We start from the raw sequence: 21,480 nt of genomic DNA on the forward strand, positions 1-21,480 counted from the left end.
TACTACATTAGCATTGTTAGCATTTAGCCAGCGGCTATTGACCATTTTCATTACAACACCGCTTTTAAAGTTACTCAAACTCTCTTAACATTCGGCTAGAGGAAACGTCGAACGATATCGACTTAATTAAGGTAATAATAGCAAGGGGGATACATATAGAAAATATACAACATACATACAGAGTACAAATACAGTCAGGTAGCCATGAACATCTCCAAGGCTTCAAACCGCAACGCCCAATCAGATTCGAGCTGTCAAACACGTCACGGCTACATCATAATGCTGTAAAAGCAGTGCGCCGCTTGGCATATTTATTGTTTTGCGACAATTGTGGATGAATAAAGGCAAACAGCAGAACATGTGGTTCATTTTGCGGAGAGGATGTTATTGTTGTATACAAGTACAAAAATGAGTAGTTCATTACGTGACGAGTTATGCTTATACGCAGCATCTTTCGTAATGTCACGTAAGTAAGTCACTGGATTTCAGTACGATTTTATGTGTATTGTAACGTTATATCTCTAATCAAACTTTAAGAATCTCTAAATATTGCTAATATTTGTTTAGGAAATGAATATCTCAGAGACTGAAGCAATCGGGAACACTGAGATGATTGGAAATTCGCCATAAAGCTTGTAAGTGATGCGCTAAGCTATTTTTTTCCTCGTTATATCAACATATAAGATTTTACTTGATATAAGTATCATTATTTTTTATAAATATTTACAAATATTTGTATCTAAATGACTATATTTATTATTTTAAACGTATAAATGTTGCCATTAGATTACAGAATGAAACAAAAAACGACCTTTTACGCAAACGCTATCAACTATCGATTGTAAATCCAGAAAAATTGATGAATTATAAGTGTGTTTTTTATATTAAACAGTCAAATTATTCAACTTTAATGTACTTTAAAAGGTTTTTACCATTAATATGTGATAAATATCAGTTCTGTTGTTCATTAATTATAAATAAATTACATAAACATTGAGATGATTGGAAATTTGCCATAAAGCATGTGAGTGATGCACTAAGCTATTTATTTTTCTCTTAATATCAACATATACGATTTTACTTGATATAAGTACCTATTTTTTGTTCTAAATGACAACATTTTCTTATTTTAAACTCAGAAAAGTCATTTGTAGTTTACAGAACAAAATAAAAATGACCTTTTACGCAAACACAATCAACTATCAGTTGTAAATACTGATAGTTTATTTTTAATGTAGTTTAAATAAGATGCCTATCATTAATAGGTAAAAATATCAGGTCTGATGTTGTTCAAATGCTTTTAAATCCCTCATGCAGTCACAGGCCTCAAAAAACACTTTTATTATTTTATTATATTATATAATTATAATCCAGACTCAATGTAGTGGATAGTCACGATGTGACTATTGGGAATGAGCACATTGCGATATCGATGCTGAAACGATATATTGTGCAGCCCTATAAAATTCATTCATTTTCTTTTCGTCTTAGTCTCTTATTAATCCGGGTTCGCCACAGCGGAATGAACTTCCAACCCATCCAGCACATATTTTACACAGCGGATGCCCTTCCAGCCACAACCCATCTCTGGGAAACATCCAAACACACTCACTCACACTCATACACTAAGGACAATTTAGCTTTCCCAATTCACCTATACCGCATGTCTTTGGACTGTGGGAGAAAGTGGAGCACCTGGAGGAAACTCACACGAACGCAGGGAGAACATGCAAACTCCACACAGAAATGCCAACTGAACCAGCCGAGGCTCGAACCAGCGAGCTTCTTGCTGTAAGGCGACAGCACTACCTACTGCGCCACTGCGTCGCCCGCCCTATAAAATGTTACTTGATATACGTAACTTTTTTTTTCTAAATGACAACATGCTTTCATTTTAAACTTATAAATGTCATCTGTAGATTACAGAACAAAACAAAAACAAACTTTTACGCAAACGCTATCAATTGTAAATCCAATAAAATTGAGGAATTATAAGTCTTGTTGATATATTAAACAATCAAGTTATTCATCTTTAATGTACTTTAAAACATTTTTAAAATTAATATTTGATAAATATCAGTTCTGTTCATTAATTATAAATAAATTATATAAATATTGAGATGTTTGGAAATTCACCATAAAACTTGCAAGTGATGCACTGTTAATATTTTTTGTAACATCAACATATAAAATGTTACTTGAAATAAGTACCTATTTTTTTTTGTTCTAAATGACAACATTTTATAATTTTAAACTTAGAAAAGTCATCAGTAGTTTACAGAACAAAACAAAAATGACCTTTTACACAAACACAATCAGCTATAAATTGTAAATCCAGCAAAATGTATGAATTATAAGTAAATTGTTGATGTATTAAACATGATATATTAGTGGAATGAAATGAAAATGTACCTACTGTTTACTTATCCTCAAGCAGATCCAAACATGGATGCATTTCTTTCTTCTGTTGAACACAAAATAAGATATTTTTAAGAATGTTGGAACCCTGTAACCATTGACTTCCATCATAGGAAAAACAAATGCTGTACTATCGAAGTCAATAGTTACCGGTTTTCAGCTTTCTTCACAATATCAATATCAATTTCTTCACAATTTAAATCCAAACTCAAAACACATCTGTTTAGAACAACTTATTAACTTTAACCCGACTGAATTTATTAAGTTTGTATTGTATTCTGTTGTCTTTTATTGTGTTTTATTTGAACTGATTGTTTTAGCTGTAACCTTGAGTGTCATGAAAGGCGCCTTGAAATAAAATGCATTATTATTACATCTTCTTATGTGTTTAATGGAAGAAAGAAACACAGAAAGGTTTGATACAAGTAAAGAGTGAGTAAATGATGTTGTTTTTTGGGGATAATTATCCCCTTTAAAACCTTTTTTCAACTATTTCAAATATTTTCACCTGCTGTGATGAACAACCATTTTAAAAGGCACTCAAAGTTTAAATGATAAATAATTTGAAATAGTTTGAAAAGGTTTAAACAAGTAAAGGGTGAGTACAGAATTTTTATTTTTGGGTAAACTATCCCTTTAAGACCCTTTAAGACTTACTGATAACTCTTTTGGATGTTTTTTTTTTCACAGAATGTCATGATGGAGGTCTCACGGCTGGATTTCCACAGTGTTTTTGGCCTGTTGCATGCTGGATCTGCTCCGAGTTTTAGCGGTGAGGATCTCACCAGCAGAATCTCCTCCTATGTTCAGACTGTCACAAACACAGAAGATACGTGTTTGAGTCTCAGTCTTATTGAGAGCATCATTAGCAGACTCGCAGCACACAGTTTTACAGCGGACGCCACAGTATACTATCAAGACGTCATCAGGAGATTGTTCACTGAGTTTAATCTCATGACTAAACTGGTATGTTTTACATGATGAAAATTAAAGAAGTAATATATTTTGATGTTGATATTTTGATGATGTTAAAATGTATTTAATAAAGTCAAACCTCTATCTGCAGGTTTCTCTCCTCAGCTGTCAGGATCAGCTTGTGTCTCATTTATCTGCTAAGTGCATGTCTGTCTACGTCATCAGTGAGCTTTGCATTGCTGTGAGTATCAGTGTTAAACTTTCATGGGCTAAACACACAGGGAATTCTTAGGCACGTCCGGTGAATGGTCATGAAAATTAAGTGTTTTTTTAAGATGTTTAGTATCAGTATGTCCGTCTTTATGATATCTATAAGCTAGTATGCTACAAAACAGTGACAAAATTAGCATTTAAAAGATAGAAACATTAAAAGCTTTCAGTTTGTCACTTCCGCCTAAATGGATCATAGATTTTTTTTGAGGTCACCTCATATTTAAGGTTCTCATCAAATCTTCTGACCAATCAAATGCTCTCTAGTGTCTGACATGCCCCACCCCCTTCAAGATGCTTCTCATTTGCTTTTCAGTTGATGCGCTTGAGCTCAACCACTCTCACAGGCAGAGCTGTTATAAAAACTAAATGCTATTGGTTGTTTTTTTTTTAAAGAGGAGGAGCTACTATACATCCCACCCTGTTTTCGTGTTTTAATTGAGATTACGTCAAACGTTAAATAAAAAATGCACATTTTAAAGCACTTCAATGGACCTTTAAGATCTGATTTGTTTAATATCAGTGATATTAAGTGTGTATCACACTGGACAAGAAGCTGGATTGTTCCACAATATGATTTTAAAATATAGAAATTCAGGGTGCTTTCACACTTGGGTCGATTATCTGGTCCGAACCCAAGTTTGATTGTCCCCCCTTGCCACATTCTCAGCTGGTTTGTGTTCACACTGCATTTTTTTACCCCGGTACCCCGGGACCCCGGTACGCTTGCATCATCGAGCTGCTGTTGTGTGTACAGCTAGGTGATGACCACGAAAGTCAAGACGCCAAAGTGAAAAGACATACGCACATCACGTTTGTTCTGCTTTTACTAAGTCTTTTGGTTTTGGTAACATAAAGAGAGGCACTTGCGTCTATCAGCCGCAATTTAAAAAAAAAAAAAAACATTCAGAACATCACGTGATGTCCCTGGAAGTCATTTTTGGAGGAGACAAGCAGACATTATCACTGTGTTTGCACTGGGTCAGTCCAGCTTGTCACTGTGATACACAGACACACACACACACACGACTGAACGTTATTAAAACTAAAGTTTGTTGTACAGTTGGCAGTTCACTTCCATTATTTGGTATGATTGCATTCACATCAGAAGTGAACCGGACCCCAGAACACCTCTTTCAGGCGGGTACGGTTCACTGGTGTGCACCCAAGTTCAGATAATTTACACTAGCTAAACACACTGTACTTAAATATTAAATGAACCCAGGTGTGGACCAAAAGTGCTAGTGTGAAAGCACCCGTATTTTACTACAGTATTTTCAATGGATTTTCTGCACAAGCCTGCAGCTACTGACAGCGCTTGTGTTTAAACGGCCTTTCATGTCATTTTACGCTTGAACAACTAAATTAATGCTAAAGTGTATTTAATTGTTTATATTTTAATTAAATTACTTTTATCAATGCTGTAAAAAGAACCTTATCAAACTGGAAATATTCACATAAACCTTTCGCTGGAAGTCTATCAGTGGATCTGCTTGTTACGATATGACCATAGACTGTAAAAGATATGGACGAAGTATCCGTGGCGTCACCCATAAGTTTCTGAAGAACGCAAAAAAAGCTATAAGTGGGCGTGGCCAACCATTGTCAGTTTGTTTGTGTGTCATCGGACCGACCGGGAGATCCCAAATAAGGGCAAAGAGGCGGAGTGTGAGCGGAGCTACAGACGCCTGTTAGCATTTTGCTTAGACAGGCTTTTCTTTGGGAGAACGCTACGACTTCATTACTTGAGACTCGTTTGTGTTCTGACCACATGTGCTTGGCTGTACACTATATCAATAAAGTATTTAGACTTTTAAAAACACTGTAGTAACACATTGAGCCACTAAACATTGTTCTTCTGACGTTTTTCTACAGGAGGAAAACGCGAAATACTACCAAACACTTCAAATATAGTCTGTGTTAGTAAATGCAAGGCTATTAATGAAATCCAGGCATTACACTGTATGATAACGCTTCAGATGACTGTTCTAGAGCCTACAGCTAATCAATCTGTCAGATTCTGGAGTGTTTTACAGGTCCAGAGAAAATTATAAATGATCTTAAATAAAACAAATACATTTATAGAGATGGTATACAAGTGTATAATTTCACTTACCTGGGAAACAAAGGCCACGTAAATGGTTTGTGAGCACAATCAAGTGTACATAGTATGCCATATCATCAGATAATTGTAAGAAATAATCCCAAAAGGCAGCTGACTGTGTAAAGCCACATAAAACATAATCAGCCAGAATCAGCTGAGGTGAAGTGACGGCGACCAGCGAGACCTAGCTGTCACTCAAGTGGCCACGCCCTTAATTATGCAAACTTAATATAACCTGATTTAAAGTAACGGATGAGTTATAACAAAATTCACCCCCTTACAGTTGTCATGACGGTTAATATTAGCTATATACACCTAAATCGTTCTTTGTATCAGGCTGTAAACACCTTTATTTCTGCTGTAACGCTGGCCATTTTAACTGTGGGGCCAATAGAAATCTGCTCTATTATGGAGCCAGGACTAGCGGAATTTAGATGAATTGCAGTTTCAGTTACTTTCGCATTTGCTTCATGAGGGAGAGCATGAGGTTGCCGCTTGGTCATGACGTATGGAATCCGGGTACAAGCTGCAACTCGTCTGAATTGAGAAAAGGGTTGTTTATGATGACTAAAAAGTGGTCATCATTCAAATGAGTAGCTTCATCACAGACTATTATTTTAACAATTAATTAAAAATGAATCACTTTCTGGCCATATATATATTGGATATTGCGATCATGATTTTCTAAAGTATTACAGTGCTTTGTAACCGCTTTATCATTATCAATTGTTGAGTCTCCCTGAACAGTTTAATAGGGCGCTTTGACCTGGAAGCTGCTTCGTGTGATGTCAGACTAAACAAGCAGATAGCCCATTTTACTAGTTATTCATCAGAGTGTTAATACGGTTGTGATATATAGTGACTATTGTCTGGTTGGCTGTAGGGAGTGAGCAGTTGTATGTGGACAGATGCGTGTGCTGCAGTGCTTGAGCGGTCAGTGTCCGGCTGTGAACTGGACTCGTGTCTGTGGTCAGTGACGGCTGTTATTAAAGGAGTGCTGAAAGCAGACATGGGACAGAATAAAAGAGGTAGCAAAGAGTCTTCACATACACTTACACACCTTATAATACCCTCATGTACACAAATACGCTTGATTGAACATGTGTTATACACATAATTTTTTTATGCAATATAAAAATAATTTAAAAATGCATAAATGGCTTGAGACTTGTATTAAATAACACTTGAACATTGAATTCCACCTGCATTTTTCATTTTCTTCTCCACAGAAGTCTTGACTCGTCTTCTTTCAGCATTGGACTCCTCCATCACACACCTGTACAGTAATCTCCTGGCTCTGGACACACAGGATCCTTACAGCACAGACACGAGGAGTGTTTCTAAAAGCATGAGTGAGTTTATTGAGCTCCTGGAAGCCCTAAACGCAGCTCGCCTCAGACACGGCCTCAGCTCTTCAGCTCAGAGACTCTCGTTCATTCGGTGTTCATCACTCCTGCACATTATGAGAGACGATGTGGAGTATGTGGTGAAAAAGCGAGTTCTGCTGCTACTCAAGAAAAGTGTTCTGCGGCGGGCCGGAGATGACTGGGCTTTAGGTAATGCTTTTATTTATTTGCTTATTTAACATGGACGATATACTAGCTGTGCTTTCATTCAAAGATGCGAATTAAACTTTAACATTGCATAATAAAACCACCATCATACCACAACATCTTAATTGGATTTAGGTCAGGACTTTGACTAGGCCACTCCAAAGTAGATGTAATACAAATAATATCGATATTTTGGTAACTCTTACTAGACAAACTGATAAACTATGTTTCCATCTAAAGATGTGAATTATGCGCAAACTGGTATGTTGCATAATAAAACATTTGCGAATAAAGCAGCACTTCCATTCAGAGAGTCAAAGAGAACAAAATAGTTTCTTCCTGATAAACGGATGACAGATATAAAAAAGAAAAACACAATTTGAGGAGTTTTGGCCCACTCATCTTTGCAGAATTGTAATTCTGGCACATTGAGGGGATTTTCTAGCGTGAGCCGCCTGTCACGGTCATACCACAGCATCTCAATTGGATTCAGGTCAGGACTTTGACTAGGCCACTCCAAAGTAGATGTAATACAAATAATATTGATATTTAGGTAACACTTACTAAACACTAGCAGTTTCCATCCAAAGATATGAAATATGAATTATTTCCATCCAATGAGTCAAAGAGAGCAAAATAGTTTCTTCCTGATAAACTAACGACAACTATCACAAAGAAAAACATAATTTGAGGAATTTTGGCCCACTCATCTTTGCAGAAATGTCATAATTAAACCACATTGGGTTTTTTTTCTAGCAAGAACTGCCTTTTTAAGATCATACCACAGCATCTCAATTGGATTTAGGTCAGGACTTTGACTAGGCCACTCCAAAGTGGATTTAATACAAATAATATTGATATTTTGGTAACACTTACTAGACACTAGCTATGTTTCCATCCAAGGATGTGAATTATGGTCAAACTGGAATATTGCATAATAAAACATTTGCGAATAAATCAGCACTTTCCTTTAGTGAGTCAAAGAGAACATCATAGTTTTTTCCTGATAAACTGATGACAGATATAAAAAAGAAAAACATAATTTGAGGAGTTTTGGCCCACTCAACTTTGCAGAAATGTTATAATTAAGCCACATTGGGTTTTTTTTTTCTAGCAAGAACCGCCTTTTTAAGATCATACCACAGCATCTCCATTGGATTTAGGTCAGGACTTTGACTAGGCCACTCCAAAGTGGATTTAATACAAATAATATTGATATTTTGGTAACACTTACTAGAGACTAGCTATGTTTCCATCCAAGGATGTGAATTATGGTCAAACTGGAATATTGCATAATAAAACATTTGCGAATAAAGCAGCACTTTCCTTTAGTGAGTCAAAGAGAACAAAATAGTTTCTTCCTGATAAACTGATGACAGATATAAAAAAGAAAAACATAATTTGAGGAGTTTTGGCCCACTCAACTTTGCAGAATTGTTATAATTAAGCCACATTGGGTTTTTTTTCTAGCAAGAACCGCCTTTTTAAGATCATACCACAGAATCTCAATTGGATTCAGGTTAGTACTTTGACTAGGCCACCCCAAAGTAGATGTAATACAAATAATATTGATATTTGGGTAACATTTACTAGACAAAAGCTATGTTTTCATCCAAAGATGTGAATTATGCACAAAACTGGAATATCACATAAAAAACATGTGCAAATAAAGCAGCATTTCCATCCAATAAGACAAAGATAACAAAATATTCTCTTCCTGGTAAACTAACGACAAATATCAAAAAGAAAAATGTAATTTGAGGAATTTTAGATCACTCGTTTTTGCAGAATTGTTGTGATTCAGCCACATTGGGATTTTTTTTTTCTAGCATGAACCACCTTTTTAAGGTCATACCACAGCATCTCAATTGGATTCAGGTGAGGACTTTGATTAGGCCACTCCAAAGTAGATGTAATACAAATAATATTGGTATTTGGGTAATACTTACAAGGCACTAGGTATGTTTCCATCCCAAGATGTGAATTATGTGCAAAACTGCAATATCGCATAATAAAACATTTGCGAATAAAGCAGCATTTCCAACCAAGAGAAGAAAACAGTCTCTTCCTGATAAATTGAAGACAAATGTATTTAAAAAATGTTATTAGAGGAATTTTGGCCCACTCATCTTTGCACAATTGCTGTGATTCAGCCACATTGCGTTGAGTTTTCTAGCATGAACCGTCTTTTTAAGGTCATACCACCGCATCTTAATTGGATTTAGTTCAGGACTTTGAGTAGGCCACTCCAAAGTAGATGTAATACAAATAATATTGGTATTTGGGTAACACTTACTAGGCTCTAGTTATGTTTACATCCAAAAGTGTGAAAAACGGGGAGGAGCTACTATATGTCCCGCCCTCTCTTTATGTTTCAGTTCAGATTATGTCAAACAATGAATAAAAATTCTGATTTCAAAACACTCTGTGGGACAATTACAATGATTTGTTGAGAAGGAAGTTCCCAAACCGCAAGTCATAATTCGAAATACAGTATACTACAGGAAAAATATATTTTCACATTTTTTTAGAATTGATATTGAATTGATGATTGATTGACATCTGGATTTCAGGCGATGTTCAGTCAGCATCAGGTGAAGATCTCAGTCTGACGGAGGACCTGCTGGACATGGCAGACAGTGTGCTACAGGAAGTAAACACAGGTTGGCTAAAGGAAGTTCCTGTTAAAGCTCAGGCCAGCTTCTTCGGTGGAAACTGCGATGTTGATGGGACGATGAAGAAGGATGATGTGATTCTGAGAGCCGTGAGCCTGATTTTACTGAAGTCACTGGAGATAAAAACTCATCAGAAAGGTTAGTTTTCACTGCGTCATATCAGCATCTAGAAAATTAAAGTCTTAAGCTGCTTTTGTTCTAGCTGAAATAAAACAAATAGGACTTTCTCCAGAAGAAAAAACATTGTATGAAATACTGCGAAAGATTCCTTGCTCAGGAACAAGTTATTTGGAAAAAAGAAAGAAAAAAAATCAGAGGAGGGCTATTGTCTATTCATTTATTTTCAGTTTTTAGCATTTAATGTTGAATTGTTTGACAAACGGTGACTATGATAATAATAACAATTATTTTAATCAAACATTAGTAGATTATTATTAGATATATGCTTTTAAATAAGTCTATACATGGATCTAAAATAATACTTATTTTCCAAAGTATTTTGTTATTAAAACAAATGTGAACATATCTGTTGTGATGAGTCAGAAGCCAGTGGATCCATCTGCAAAGCTTTATTAATGGTACAGAAGACAGTAAACAGATGACAGAAGGGCAATTCAAAAGCAGGTCGATCTACAGGCATGGTTCAGGGTAGGCAGAGAACAATCATAGACAATATAACAAGCAAAGGGGTCAAAGCACGGGTAAGATCAAACACTACGAATAAACGCTTGGTAATGACTGCTGGGCAAATCAAGACCACTCTGAACTGTTCAGAAACTGGGGCTTATACAGTATGCGTGAGTATCAATTTACCCTACGCTAAGCCCCACCCTCCTTGGTTACTGTTGTTAAGCCTGTTAAGCTTTCGTGCCTGGCAAGTCTGTTACAATATGTATGCGCCGGTGTCAGACATTCCCAGTGATATAATTAGTCATTTTTGGTGAACAGGTGAGTTATCCGAGAAAGCCAGACAAAAAAAAAAACTGCAGTATGCAGTACAGGGGTGTATTCAAGACTTAATATGCAGCCGATTAGAAAATAATTCAATCAAAATTGAAGCTAGGTTAGCCTAGCCACCTTATACGCTGACCATTCAACAGCTTTGTTCATGCACAGCAGGATTGGTGAAATGTAAAAATAATCTAATAATTACTAATTAAACCGTGAATTCCTTTTTTAGCCAAAAAGCCTGATAGATTAATTGTTGTGCAATGAAATATATTGTTACTTACCGACGAGGAAACACGCATGGACAGAGCTTCTACATCATTCATTCATAGAAAGAACAGCCAGAAAGGGGAAATTGATGAATTTGTGCTAAATATTAGCATCATTGACCCATAACAACCTACAGCACCTATAACTGCCAGTATGTTTGTGTGTTTTTATCCAGTTTCTATTCTAATCTGCAGTTAAGTAGAAAAAATAAATAAATTGAAATGCAAATCAAAGTATAAATAGCAGAAGTGAACAGATAGATGTTCCCTACCAGCAAATATTAATCCGACACCAAATATAAAAGCAGACACTAACCCGGTATAACGTCGTCACCAATGACTAAATCTCCAAAAAACATCAGTGAATTGTAGGTCTAACATGAGCATGAGGGATATAAATGACTGAAAAACAGCTGCGGGTGAAGTATATTGATCACAAGCACTCAGTTAGTGATCACATCTCGGTTTTGCTCTGTTGATATGTCATTTCAAAAATTCGTAGCTTAAAATGATGAAGATGGAAATATGACTGGATTGTTCTGCTTTTACGGCCCCTTACACAGCTTGATCCACGCTGGCATTTCTCCTCTTGGGTTTTAGGCTTTTGGAAAGGAAAAAGAAATCCACCACCTCCAATCTTTTGGGATACCGGGTATCAGATTTGCACAATCCATATGCACAACGCTTTGGCTTGTTTCCCTCGCTCGAAAGCTTGACAGACCTCCTGTGCGTAGCTACGGTTGTTAAGCCACGATTGGTGTGTGGAGGTATTCGGGGGGTGTGGCTTAGCGAAGGGTCAATTGAATGCACCTGCCAACGCAATCAGTCCCAGGCAGAGGGGCTTATGGGGAATTGAGTTGGCTAAAATTCGGGTGATAGTTCCCTCTGGTGGTGCGCAAGGGAGGAGACCGGAACTTCACTTACAACAATATCATCATATATCAAATAAAAACGACTAATTTCATGTTGCAATAATAATAATAATAATAATAATAATAATAATAATAATAATAAAAATAATAATAATAATAATAATAATAATAATAATAATAAACAAACACATACACACAAATATTTCTCAAATTATATTTAAAGGATTAAGGAAATTTTCACAGTATTTCCTATAATATTTTTTTTCTGGAGAAAGTCTTACTTGTTTTATTTCGGCTAGAATAAAAGCAGTTTTGTAACAATTTTGAGGTCAATATTGTTATCCCCATTAAGCAATATTTGTTTTACAGAACAAACCATCATTACACAATGATTTGCCTTGCCTAATTAATCTAGTTAAACCTTTAAATGTCACTTTAAGCTGAATAAAAGTGTCTTGAAAAATATCTAGACAAATATGTGCTGTCATCATGGCACAGATAAAATAAATCAGTTATTAGAAATGAGTTATTAAAACTATTATGATTAGAAATGTGTTGAGAAAATCTCTGTTAAACAGAAATTGTGGAAAAATATAAAAGTATTCAAATTTAACAGAGCTAATAATTCTGACTTCAACAGTATATATCATTCAAATGCATTGATTCTCAAAGCATTTAGGCTGCGGTTACACTGCAGATCTTGATGGTCAATTCTGATTTCGTGACTGTATCCGATTTTGTATGATGACCTGCTTACAACATATTTTAAAAGTGACTCGTATCCGGTCGTCTGCATTTACACAGCACACGGCAAAGGCGCAATGACCAGGAAAAAAAAGAGCGGGCGCTGACTAACAGCTGATAATTAAAGAGTGCTCTTCTCTATTCCTGTTTGCAATCTGTTCACAGCTTTTGACAAGCTGTTTTACCATAGTTTATGACAGAAAGGTTCTCATTTGTTCCTCTTCTTTTGATATAAAGGCTTTTTAAAAAATCTTTAGGCTTCTTAATGTCTTGTCCATGGCGTGATTTATGCACGTGATGTATGCAACAGTTTTATATTAGTTTATATTGGTTACGTGGCGGACATTGCGCTCTCTCGCTCTCGTTAACGTGCTTAAATACCTGTGCTATATGACAAAAGCTGTTTAAGTCCTTGTGTGTTGAGATTTAAGGTTTGGGACTCTACTGAAGTCTGTTCTGAAGAGAAAGTGTTAGACTTGACGTCATTTGCTACGGGTTTTAATGATGGGCGACTCGCATTGACAGGTGAAAATCCGATCTACCTGCTTACACTGCAGACACGAGGGCACAGATCCGATTCATATCGGATAAATTTCCAAATATGAACAAGGCCTGAATCTAATTTGTTCCTGCTTACACGCAAATGGGCCATATACGATCTGTGCCACATGGGAGAAAAAAGTCAGAATTGGGTCACTTGAACAGTGCAGAGTAAATCTGGGTGTTTTACTCGCTGCTCATTTAAAATGAAATATGACAATGAATCATGTCCAACAGCAGAGGGCGCCGTATCTCTACATGTCATCTGTCTCTTTCAGGATCTGCGGGTGAGATTGAAGTGCAGCAGCATTTAACAGAGCTCATGTTATTCCTCCAGCATCACGTCTCTCTGGACTCTCACCGCTGCTGCTGGGTTTCCGCACTGTTTGCTGAACAGGATGACGACATGATGGAAGCAACCAACACTCTGATGGCCTTGTATTTATATCAGAAAAGGTTTGGAATCTGTTTAGTATGTCAAATTAAAAGTAACTGACTGGAAACAAAAGTGCTCAGTGGTTATCACTGTCGCCTCACAGCAAGAAGGTCCCTGGTTCGAGTCCCGGCTGGGTCAGTTGGCATTTCTGTGTGGAGTTTGCGTGTTCTCGTGTTGGCGTGGGTTTTCTCCGAGTCCCCCACAGTCAAAACGCATGCGCTGTAGGTGAACTGAATAAGCTAAATTGGTGAGTAATGAGAGTGGATGGGTGTTTCCCAGTACTGGGTTGCAGCTGGAAGGGCATCCGCTGTGTAAAACATATGCTGGATAAGAAGGCTATTCATTTTGCTGTGGCGACCCCTGATAAATAAAGGATCTAAGCCGGAGGAAAATGAATGAATGGAAACAAAAGTTCTCACTGGACGCTACCATCCTTACATCTTTAGTAGAATGTAAGTTATTTTCATATATTTTAGAAGAAAGTATAAAAAACAACTGCATATTTTTATTTTAGCACTGAATTTATTTATTTTAGAATATATGAAAGCTGTGAATTGTTGAATGCTTGATTCTGATTGGCTGATGAAAATTACGGCACGCAGTTATTTTGATATAAGATTTCATATAAGGCAGGTTTTGAGCGCATTACAGCTCCATATCACTACACTGACTGAGCTCAGTTAATTCACAGCTAAATCGAATCAAAAACACAACTGAAGGCTTCGGATGAGAAGAAACTAGTGCTACACACAAGAGCAGTTCAAGTGCAAAACCTGACAAATATCTGAAATGCAACATCTGAACAGTGTAGTAACTATAGTATAATCTAAATGAATGACTCTGGTATCCCATTTAGCATTTTTTAATTAATTTTACTTCTTGTAAATATACAGTGGATGTCTGATTAGCCCTCGTGTGAAATATGTATTCTTTTTCAAATATTTCCCAAATGATGTTTAATGGAGCAAAATATTTTACACAGTATTTCCTATGTTTTTTCTTCTGGAGAAAGGCTTACTTGTTTTATTTCGGCTTAAATAAAAGTGGTTTTTATTTTTTTAAAGCCATTTTAAGGTAGGGCTGCTCGATTATGGGAAAAATCATAATCACGATTATTTTGGTCATAATTCTAATCACGATTCTTCAAAACGATTATCCGCTGAAGTCAAAACAATTCGCCTTCCTGAGAATTTTTTTTTATTTATAAATATTTCTCAAATTATGTTTAACAGGAATTTTTCACAGTATTTCTTATAATATTTTTTCTTCTGGAAAAAGGCTTATTTGTTTTATTTCGGCTAGAATAAAAGCAGGTTTAAATATTTTGAAACTTGTTTTAATAGCTCAATATTCCATTAGACAGAAATTGGGGGAAAATGGTCGCTAGTAATCCAGGAAGGGGATGCAGTGGCGAAGTAGGTAGTGCTGTCGCCTCACAGCAAGAAGGTCGCTGGTTCGAGCCTTGGCTCGGTCAGTTGCCGTTTCTGTGTGGAGTTTGCATGTTCTCCCTGCGTTCACGTGGGTTTCATCCCGGTGCTCTGGTTTCCCCCCCTGTCCAAAGACATGCAGTACAGGGGAATTGGGTAGGCTAAATTGTCTGTAGTGTATGTGTCTGTGTGTATGAGTGTGAATGAGTTTGTGTATGTGTTTCCCAGTGATGGGTTGCAGCTGGAAGGGCATCCGCTGCATAAAACAAATGCTGGTTAAGTTGGTGGTTCATTCCGCTGTGGCGACCCCAGATTAATAAAGGGACTAAGCCGAAAAGAAAATGAATGAATGACTGAATAATAATCCAGGAGGGCTAATAATTCTGACTTCAATTCAATTCTGACTGATTTTCCTCCCTGTAAATAAGGGAAATAAATACAAGAGAATAAAAATATGAAACAAACTGTGCTTTAAGCATCTTCACTGTAAGAAACAAAACTTTAATTATAGCTACAAAAGTCCTTCAGTCGAGAGCAGTGAGGGATTTTCTCCTTTTGTTGTTTGATTAATAATAAAAACAGTTGGCAGCAGGAATAATGCGCGCTGTCACTTTAAGAATAGTGCGACTCTGATATGGTTTCTCTTTCACGTGTCTTTTGATTCTCAACTTGTTTATTACACAAATGAGGGTTAATATGAATATTCACTAAACACCGCGCTCTGACACAAATGTGCATGTATGGCTTTAGATGTGTGTGCTCTGCTCAACTCCGAGGCTAAGCGCGCGCACACACAGCATCAATAAACGATGCGCATCCCGTGCTGCAGACGTTACATTACAGTACATGCTTTTAGTCATTTTCATGTGGAACTGAGCTTTGCAGAGCAACAAATGTGTACAACTAGAAAGGGGTAGCCCTTTGGGGTCACAGACCCTGCAGCTGGAAGGCAAGGGGCCCTCAAGAGCCCAAACTGCAACCCAGGGAGAGTGGCTGGACCATAATCGTTTATATCGGTTAATGTTTTTTCATAATCGTTAGAAGCCAAAATCGAATTTTCGATTAATTGCACAGCCCTATTTTCAGGTCAATATTATTAGCCCCCTTAAGCTATATTAGTTTTTAATTTTTTTACAGGACAAACCATCGTTATACAATCACTTGCCGAATTGCCCTAACTTGCCTAGTTAACTTTAAGCCTTTAAATGTCACTTTAAGCTGTATAGAAGTGTCAAAATATCTAGTCAGATATTATTTACTGTCATCATGACAAAGATAAAATAAATCAGTTATTAGAGATGAGTTATTAAAACTATTATGTTTAGAAATGTGTTGAAAAAATCTCCGTTAAACAGAAATTAAACCCGTTAACTATGGAGAGAGATTAGACTCAATAATAATTCACGCAAAAGACACGATGTACACATGCGTAGCCAAATTCACGTACGTAAAATATTTATTTATACTTACAAAAACAATTCACAAGCACAAAATAAAAATACATTTTCATAAAATACGTTTCACAAATGCAAAACACCATTTGCAAATATATAAGAGTGTACAAAAAGTTTTGAATGTTTAAAATTCACGAGTTCATCCTGAATGAGAATGTGCAAATCCTCTCTCACGTACGACTCACCCTGAATACGAGTGTGTGCATTTTTGAGACTTTCCTGCCAGAAACAGGCAACTCGTACCTCTCAGCCAATCAGATGAGAGCTGTACTCGATGTCAACCACTCTGCGCTTCTTTTGCGCAGTCTGTTCCTCTAACCAACATGGCGGATACTCCTGTAAGTCAATACTGTTTCCTACTAGTTTGTGTATACGCTTTTTATAGTAGAATCTGAGTGTATTTTCAGTAACTCAATAGAAAAGTGCTTGTGTTAGAGCGCATCCCGCTCTTCACCTGCCATGCTAAATAGAGGAGTATTCTTCTTCTTAGAGGATCATCTCCGTTAATTCAGTCAGACTGCGCAAATGGTGCGCACAGTGAAGCGCTTCGGTCATTCCCGGGAGTTCTCAGGGAGTTGTGATTGGTTGAACAGTAAGCTCGCATCTTATTGGCTACAGGGCACGAGTGACTCACGTGGGAGGTGTGTGCTGACAGGAAAGTCTCAAAAATGCACACACTCGTATTCAGGGTGAGTCGTACGTGAGAGAGGATTTGCACATTCTCATTCAGGATGAACTCGTGAATTTTAAACATTCAAAACTTCTTGTACACTCTTATATATTTGCAAATGGTGTTTTGCATTTGTGAAACGTATTTTATGAAAATGTATTTTTATTTTGTGCATGTGAATTGTTTTTGTAAGTATAAATAAATATTTTACGTACGTGAATTTGGCTACGCATGTGTACATCGTGTCTTTTGCGTGAATTATTATTGAGTCTAATCTCTCTCCATAGTTAAACAGAGGACTAATAATTCTGACTTCAACTGTATGTTCTCCTTTTCTTCTTCCCAATAGGAGCTGCTCAGACTCTGGTGTGTGCATCTGGGGATTTAACCCTCACTGTCTCTTCATCCTCCTGCTGCGTTCGCTCTCATTTGACCACAGTGTCCTGTTGGACTTCCTCATCTCCTCCGAGACCTGCTTTCTGGAGTACTTCGTCCGATACCTTAAACTGCTCCGGCAGGACTGGACGGGCCTGTGCAGATCCTCTCGACACATTGAAGACTGCGACAGAGATGCTAAAAGAGGATCTGATCTCTCAATTCCAGCTTCATCTGCAGCTGCGGTTCCCTGTGGTGAATCAGCAACAGGTAACAAAGTCGAAAACGCTTTAGTTTCTCGACTGGTTGATTATGGGAGTTCAGACGAGTCGGAGGAAGCAGACGCTGTCGATTGTGGAGCTTCTGTAATGTTGGTGGAAGAGTCTCTGTTAGGTAAAGTGTTTGCGTGTTTAATGGACTTGAGGACTGCGGTGAGCAGACTTCATAACAGAGGTTTGTTTCCCTACAACCCTTCCTCACTTCTGAAACTGCTGAACGGTGTAGAGTCACAGAGGAACATGCTTCGTTAGCTTTGATTAACATGAATGGATTCAACTTCGATTCAATTATGATTATGAATGAACAGAAGTGTATTGGTTGTATAATGCAGTAAATATAAATATAAAATCAAGTTATTTTTGCATCTAGGTTGACGTTGTGGAGCGATTTTAATAACAGATGCTTGTTATTACAAATAAATCAGAAAAGGTTGGGACCAGTGCTTAATTTGTAGATTGCGAGGTCCCGAAACAGATCGGGGTAATAGATCCGGCATGTTGCCAAAGGAGGCACACGTGTAGCAGATGAAAGTGAAGAGGGTTGGGGAGTAATTGAAGAGCAGGGCGAGGCGGAGGTAAGCATTAGGAGGGGGATCGGTAAAATGAGGTGCCGGATCAGATTTCAGAGGTGCCGGATCTGGCTTGTTTCGGCACAAATTAAGCCCGGGTGTATGGAGTCAATGTAGGGCCATATATACTTGCAACATAAAAGAAAGTTTTACAAACAAAAGATAAAGTATTGAGCAAAGAGTTGTGAAAAATAATGCAAATCTCAAAAAAATCGTAAAGGGAAAATTGAGTTTTGAGAAATAAAATGGAATTTTGTTAAATTAAAATAAAGAACTGCAAATAAAAATCAAAAACTGCAAAAAAAAATTAAACATTTGCAGTTTTTTTTAAATATTCATATATTTGCTAAATATTTTTTTCCAGTATTGCCTTTACAAAACCTCTCAAGTCAATACGCTTATTTCACGCGGCCGCCATTTTAAAACACAAAAGTGAGGCTGCGGTGGGAAGAATCATTTATGTGTGCTTTGGTATATAAGAAAATTCAAGTGCAGTCAGGGATGAGAAAAGAATTAGAGGAGCAGGTTGAAGTACCACAATGGGAGCAGATGTATGTAAGTAAGGTCATGAGGACACTTATGTTCAGTTTCATGTGCGACTGATGCTCATGCAAGTGTCTACGCTTAACTGATCCATCATGAGGTGCTGAATCCGTAGACGGACACTTTCGAGATCCTATGACCAAAATATCTCTGTTATCGTCGGCTGGACTTGAAAGTTGCTGGCATCACTACAACTGAATGCTCAAAATTAAGTGGAGTAAAATTTATTGCTAGCAGTGATATGACTGTATCTGCTGTAAGTGAGGTAAACACAGACTGTATCCCCCACAGGTATGTAAAATACCTGACACCCAGGAGAGAAAGAGGGTATAATAAGTGTTGGCGAGAGCATCTCGGTAGACACTCGAACGACCTGTCTCTGTTGTTGCTAATGCTGTAACAATAAACTGCTTTGTTCGGAGATCTCAGTCTTTGTTATGTTTTAGAAAACTTAGAAAATATTTTGCAGACCAAAACCTTTTTTCCACAACAGTAACAGTCAGGATGATCATTTTCTTTGGTCCAGAGCACACGGCATCCATTTCTCCCAAAAAATACCTGAAATGCTGATTCATCTGACCGCAGTACAGGTTTCCGCTGTGTGATGGTCTATCCCAGATGCCTCCGAGCCCAGAGAAGTCGACGGTACTTCTGGACACTGTTAACATAGGGCTTCCTTTTGGCACAGTACAGTTTTAACTGCCATTTGTGGATGTAACTACGTACTGTTGTACTTAACAAAGGTTTGCCGAAGTAGTCCTGAGCCCATGTGGTGATATCACTTATAGATGAATGATGATTCTTGATGCCTGAGGGATCAGAGGTTATGGTAGTTCAGCTTAAATTCCCAAACTAATTTCCCCAGATTGCTTGAATCTTTTAATCATGTTCTGCACTATTGAAGGTGAAATATTCAAATGTTCTCCTCTCTTTCTTTGAGAAACATTTTTAAACATTTCAATAATTTTCTCTTATTTGTTGGCAAACTGGCGACCCACGGCCCATCTTTGCTCCTAAAGGACTAGACCTTTCTTGGATGCTGCTTTTGTACCAAATCATAACTACAATCACCTGTTGACATCACCTGTTTCACATCACATCATTATTTCACCAATTTACCTGATTCCTAGCCCTAAACATTTGTTTGGAATGTGTTGTAGGTCTGAATAACAGGAAAGGATGTATATTTACAAATGAAAGAAAATTGACCAAATAGAACACGAAACATTTTGGCTTAATTTACCTTTGTTCCAGAGGCAGTAAGGCTTTACAACATTACATTTTAGCAAGTTTTAAATTTACATTTCTAATACATGTGTTTTTCCAAGTTTTTTTTTAAAAAACTATTTATGAAGTTATACATGAAGCATGCTGGATTGGGATTGGATTTGTTTTTTTGTTTTTAAACACTGTTTGTAAGTGATTTGTCTCTTTATGTGTTCGTTGTATCATGAAATGCTATTACCCTAATCTAATTGCCCCTGGTGGAATTATTAAAGTTGTTAAACCTTGTTAAACCTTAAACCTCATATTGTCTGCAAAGAAATAAAAGTCAAAGTAAATTTGGAAATCACTACTTTTTTATTTTATTTGTGTTTTCCAGACTGTCCCAACTTTTTCTGGTTAGGGGTTGAAGAAAATGTGAACCTGAAAAAAAAAGTCAGAATTGGCAGTGTATAACTTCACAATTGTGAGGTGGAAAAGAATGCTGATTTATGGGATTAAATGGCTTAATTTCCTCTTTTCTATTTATGTATTTATTTTTTAATTCAGTGGCTTCCATGGTGTAAAAGGTGTGTGATATACAGTTGAAGTCAGAATTATTAGCCCCCCTGTTTATTTTCTTCCCCAATTTCTATTTAACGGAGAGAAGATTTTTTTCAACACATTTCTAATCATAATAGTTTTAATAACTCATCTCTAATAACTGATTTCTTTTATCTTTGCCATGATGACAGTAAATAATATTTGACTATTTTTCAAGACGCTTCTATACAGCTTAAAGTGACATTTAAAGGCTTAACTAGGTTAATTAGGTTAACTAGGCAGGTTAGGGTAATTAGGCAAGATATTGTATAATGATGGTTTGTTCTGTAGACTATCAAAAATAAAATTAGCTTAAAGGGGCTAATAATATTGTCCCTAAAATGTTTTTAAAAATTGCTTTTATTCTAGCCTAAATAAAACGAATAAGACTTTCTTAAGAAGAAAAAATTATCAGACATACTGTGAAAATTTCCTTGCTCTGTTAAACATCATTTGGGAAATATTTAAAAAAGAAGAAAAAAATAAAAGGGGGCTAATAATTCTGACTGTATATGCACATCACTGCAGGTTTATTCCTCTGACTGGGAGCAGGTCCAACACCATCATCATTAGCATTTCAATTACATCAGCAACTAATGAGAGCCAGTCATTGC

At 36.8% G+C, this 21,480-nt stretch overlaps 1 protein-coding gene across 1 annotated transcript; it reads left to right on the forward strand.

Annotated features, from left to right (window-relative positions):
• Window positions 1-418: 418 nt before the first annotated feature.
• LOC130231646 (protein Lines homolog 1-like) lies at window positions 419-20,579 on the forward strand. The gene is made up of 9 exons (XM_056461006.1): window positions 419-466; window positions 568-635; window positions 3,109-3,384; window positions 3,485-3,574; window positions 6,591-6,735; window positions 6,937-7,263; window positions 9,834-10,073; window positions 13,587-13,764; window positions 17,645-20,579. The coding sequence occupies exons 3-9, from the start codon at window positions 3,115-3,117 to the stop codon at window positions 18,198-18,200; spliced, it is 1,806 nt and encodes a 601-aa protein (XP_056316981.1). The 5' UTR covers window positions 419-466; window positions 568-635; window positions 3,109-3,114; the 3' UTR covers window positions 18,201-20,579.
• Window positions 20,580-21,480: the final 901 nt, after the last annotated feature.

The sequence above is a fragment of the Danio aesculapii genome, chromosome 7 (assembly GCF_903798145.1).
Source record: "Danio aesculapii chromosome 7, fDanAes4.1, whole genome shotgun sequence".
Taxonomy (NCBI): domain Eukaryota; kingdom Metazoa; phylum Chordata; class Actinopteri; order Cypriniformes; family Danionidae; genus Danio; species Danio aesculapii.

What these genes read in the sequence shown, in the direction of transcription:
- LOC130231646 (XM_056461006.1), top strand. Translation starts at nt 3,115, where the DNA reads ATGATGGAGGTCTCACGGCTGGATTTCCACAGTGTTTTTGGCCTGTTG. An exon ending in CATGGGACAGAATAAAAGAG is followed by an intron (nt 6,736 to 6,936) that starts GTAGCAAAGAGT and finishes TCTTCTCCACAG; the next exon opens with AAGTCTTGACTCGTCTTCTT. An exon ending in CGGAGATGACTGGGCTTTAG is followed by an intron (nt 7,264 to 9,833) that starts GTAATGCTTTTA and finishes TCTGGATTTCAG; the next exon opens with GCGATGTTCAGTCAGCATCA.